Raw genomic sequence first — 3,122 nt, 5'->3', positions numbered from 1 at the left:
GGAATTAAGGCCCTGATGTGGTATACCTAGTTGGCATATCACCAACAGCGGTAGGCGCCCGAAGATTCGGTTAGCCACGGCTTATATTTGTACGGTGGGGATGAGTTGCTAAGCATTGGATCCATCTTCAAAACTCTAAACAAATGGTTTTAGTTTGCTTCTAGGCCTAATCCAGCACATCAACCCAATTCCATCCCGAGAGTAGCATCGGCTAGTGGAATACACGATTCTGGAATACACGATGAAACATTCCAGTCCAGGTTAACCAAAGGCTGGGAACAGTTGACTGCGCCTTGGTCCTTGGATCCTACAATTACGATTTGCTAATTCACCATGCATGCCATACATAGGAGAATCGATCAAAATCAAGGCACCCTGAGCTCCCGGGATCTATTTCCATTCCATTCCAACCACGGTCTGATCGCCGCGCACCATGCAGCTATCATCTTCGCACTCGGTCCGCCCACTAGACTGAAACAAACCGCCAAGGCAACAAACGAACGCGCGCGAATCACTGCGCTATATTAAACCATGCCGCCATCGCGGATCGGTCGCTGCTCTTCCAGCCACTCGTCGTCCCTGGCCATGCCGTCGAGCTGACATTGTTCGGTTGCACGAAAGGAGGAGGCGATCGATCGGCACCATCGATCATCGATCGATCACAGCAAGGACGCCATTGTTGCCATGTCCTCCGACGCCGGCGGCAAGGTCATGCCCAAGTCCAGAGCTTCCTTCTTCCTCTACGGCCTCCTCCTCTACGTGCTTCTGCCCGTGCTGGCTGTCTACGTGGTTGCCTTCGCGCTCTCTCCGTTCTACTCCGGATCGCGCCCGCCGGCTGGAGGAAATGCCGTGGCTCGTCTTGCGGCGGGCGCGGATGGAGTGCGCAACTCTTCTTCGTCGTCGTCACCGTCGTCCGCTATGATACGAGGTCCGCCGACGCCGGTGGCACGGACGAAACCGAGGGCGGACGCCGCGCCGACGGGCCTGCGGCACATCGTGTTCGGCATCGGCGCGTCGGCGTCCCTGTGGGAGAGCCGGCGGGAGTACATCAAGGTATGGTGGCGTCCGGGCAAGATGCGCGGCTTCGTGTGGCTGGACAAGCCGGTGCCGGAGTACTACTCCCGGAACTCCTCCACGGAGCTCCCCGGCATCAAGATCAGCGCGGACACGTCCAAGTTCCCCTACACGCACGGCGCCGGGAGCCGATCCGCGCTGCGGATCTCCCGCATCGTCTCCGAGAGCTACCGCCTGGGCCTCCCCGGCGTGCGGTGGTTCGTGATGGGCGACGACGACACGGTGTTCTTCCCGGACAACCTGGTGGACGTGCTGTCCAAGTACGACCACACGCAGCCGTACTACATCGGGAACCCGTCGGAGAGCCACATCCAGAACCTCATCTTCTCCTACGGCATGGCGTTCGGCGGCGGCGGGTTCGCCATCAGCCGCGCCCTGGCCGCGCAGCTGGCGCGCATGCAGGACGGGTGCATGCACCGGTACCCGGCACTTTACGGCAGTGACGACCGGATCCACGCGTGCATGTCCGAGCTGGGCGTGCCGCTGACCCGCCACCTCGGGTTCCACCAGTGCGACATCTGGGGCGACGTCCTGGGATTGCTGGGCTCCCACCCGGTGGTGCCGCTGGTGACGCTGCACCACTTCGACTTCCTGCAGCCGCTGTTCCCGGGGGCGAGGTCCCGGACGGCGGCGCTGCGGAGGCTGTTCAAGGGGCCCGTGCGGCTGGACCCTCCGGCGGTGGCGCAGCAGTCGGTGTGCTACGACCGGGAGAAGCAGTGGACGGTGTCGGTGTCGTGGGGGTTCGCGGTGGTGGTGATCCGCGGGGTGCTGTCGCCGCGGGAGATGGAGACGCCGATGCGCACCTTCCTCAACTGGTACAAGCGCGCCGACTACACGGCCTACTCCTTCAACACGCGGCCCGTGGCGCGGAACCCCTGCCAGCGCCCGCAGGTGTACTACATGCGGAGGTCGCGGATGGAGAGGCGGCTGCGCCGGCGGAACGCCAACGCGACGGTCCTGACGACCGTCACTGAGTACGAGCGGCATCGCGTCGTGAACCCCGTCAGGTGCCGGTGGCGCATCTCCGACCCGGCCACGCTGCTGGATCGCGTCGTCATCGTCAAGAAGCCCGACCCCGACCTCTGGAAACGGGTACGCATTGCCCTCGTTCCATTGCATTCCTTTCGTATCATCTGCATTTTCGTCCAATCGAAGTTTGTTCGTTGTGCTAATACTGATGCGATCCAACTTTGCAGTCTCCGAGGAGGAATTGCTGCAGGGTAGTATCGTCCCCCAATAACGGCACCAATGATCGGACGATGGCCGTCGACGTAGGTGTCTGCAGGGACGGCGAGTTCGCCAGAGTTTAGCGAGGTGAGCTGCCTCCCTTCACATAATTGTTTTGCCAATGTGCATGGCATGATACTACTTTCCTTGCATGCATCTGAAATTCCTTTGTTTCCGCATGCAGAGAGCTAGCTAGGAGTTGTACTAGGACAGCAAAATGGGAGCAAATGGTGCCATGACCTGACAAGATTATCTAGTTTTGGTAGACCGGGCAAGCCGCATCCAGGCGATCAGCAATTTCAGGAGTCTTGCAGAAGCTCGCGGCGGCGGGTCGCACGCTGGTAACCGTGCACCAGCTGCGGTCAAATTAGACCTAGATTTAGAGGGAAAATGATCTGAGATCGATCGATGCAATGTAATTACGGGAGCACCTGGTTCATGTTAATTTTGTCTTGTGATGTGATGCACCGATCCTTTGTATCATGTCAATCACGTTTTGGCGCATTATCTGATGCGTTCGCCGTCGCTTCACTGGCAGGCACGATAACATTGGATGGGTGGAGCAATGTCCATAGGTGGGAGAGTGACAAAGATCAGTTCATGTTTATTTCTCAAAACCTAAGGCGACTAAAGATTAGTTAAAAGTCAACATTTTTTCAAGTTTATATACAAAAATATGAATATTTATAGTACTGAATATTAGTAGATTCATCATAAATTACATTTTTCTTAACATGTCCATTCGATATTGTAGATGTAAATACGTTTTCCTAAATATTTCGTTAAAGGTAGTAAGATTTGACTTTTGACTAATCTTTAGA

General features: G+C 56.9%; 1 protein-coding gene across 1 annotated transcript; it reads left to right on the top strand.

The window, feature by feature from the left end:
- Positions 1-389: 389 nt before the first annotated feature.
- On the top strand, positions 390-2,781 carry LOC127297288 (uncharacterized). Its single transcript, XM_051327585.2, has 3 exons — positions 390-2,166; positions 2,271-2,388; positions 2,486-2,781. Exons 1-2 carry the CDS (start codon positions 685-687, stop codon positions 2,382-2,384), a joined length of 1,596 nt encoding a protein of 531 aa, XP_051183545.1. The 5' UTR covers positions 390-684; the 3' UTR covers positions 2,385-2,388; positions 2,486-2,781.
- The last annotated feature ends 341 nt before the right edge of the window (positions 2,782-3,122 follow it).

This window comes from Lolium perenne, chromosome 4 (assembly GCF_019359855.2).
Source record: "Lolium perenne isolate Kyuss_39 chromosome 4, Kyuss_2.0, whole genome shotgun sequence".
Lineage (NCBI taxonomy): Eukaryota > Viridiplantae > Streptophyta > Magnoliopsida > Poales > Poaceae > Lolium > Lolium perenne.
This window is presented reverse-complemented; position numbering and strand designations above follow the sequence as displayed.

Coding starts and splice junctions, on each gene's coding strand:
- LOC127297288 (XM_051327585.2), top strand. CDS start 685: ATGTCCTCCGACGCCGGCGGCAAGGTCATGCCCAAGTCCAGAGCTTCC. Junction 2,167..2,270: donor ACCCCGACCTCTGGAAACGG/GTACGCATTGCC, acceptor CCAACTTTGCAG/TCTCCGAGGAGGAATTGCTG.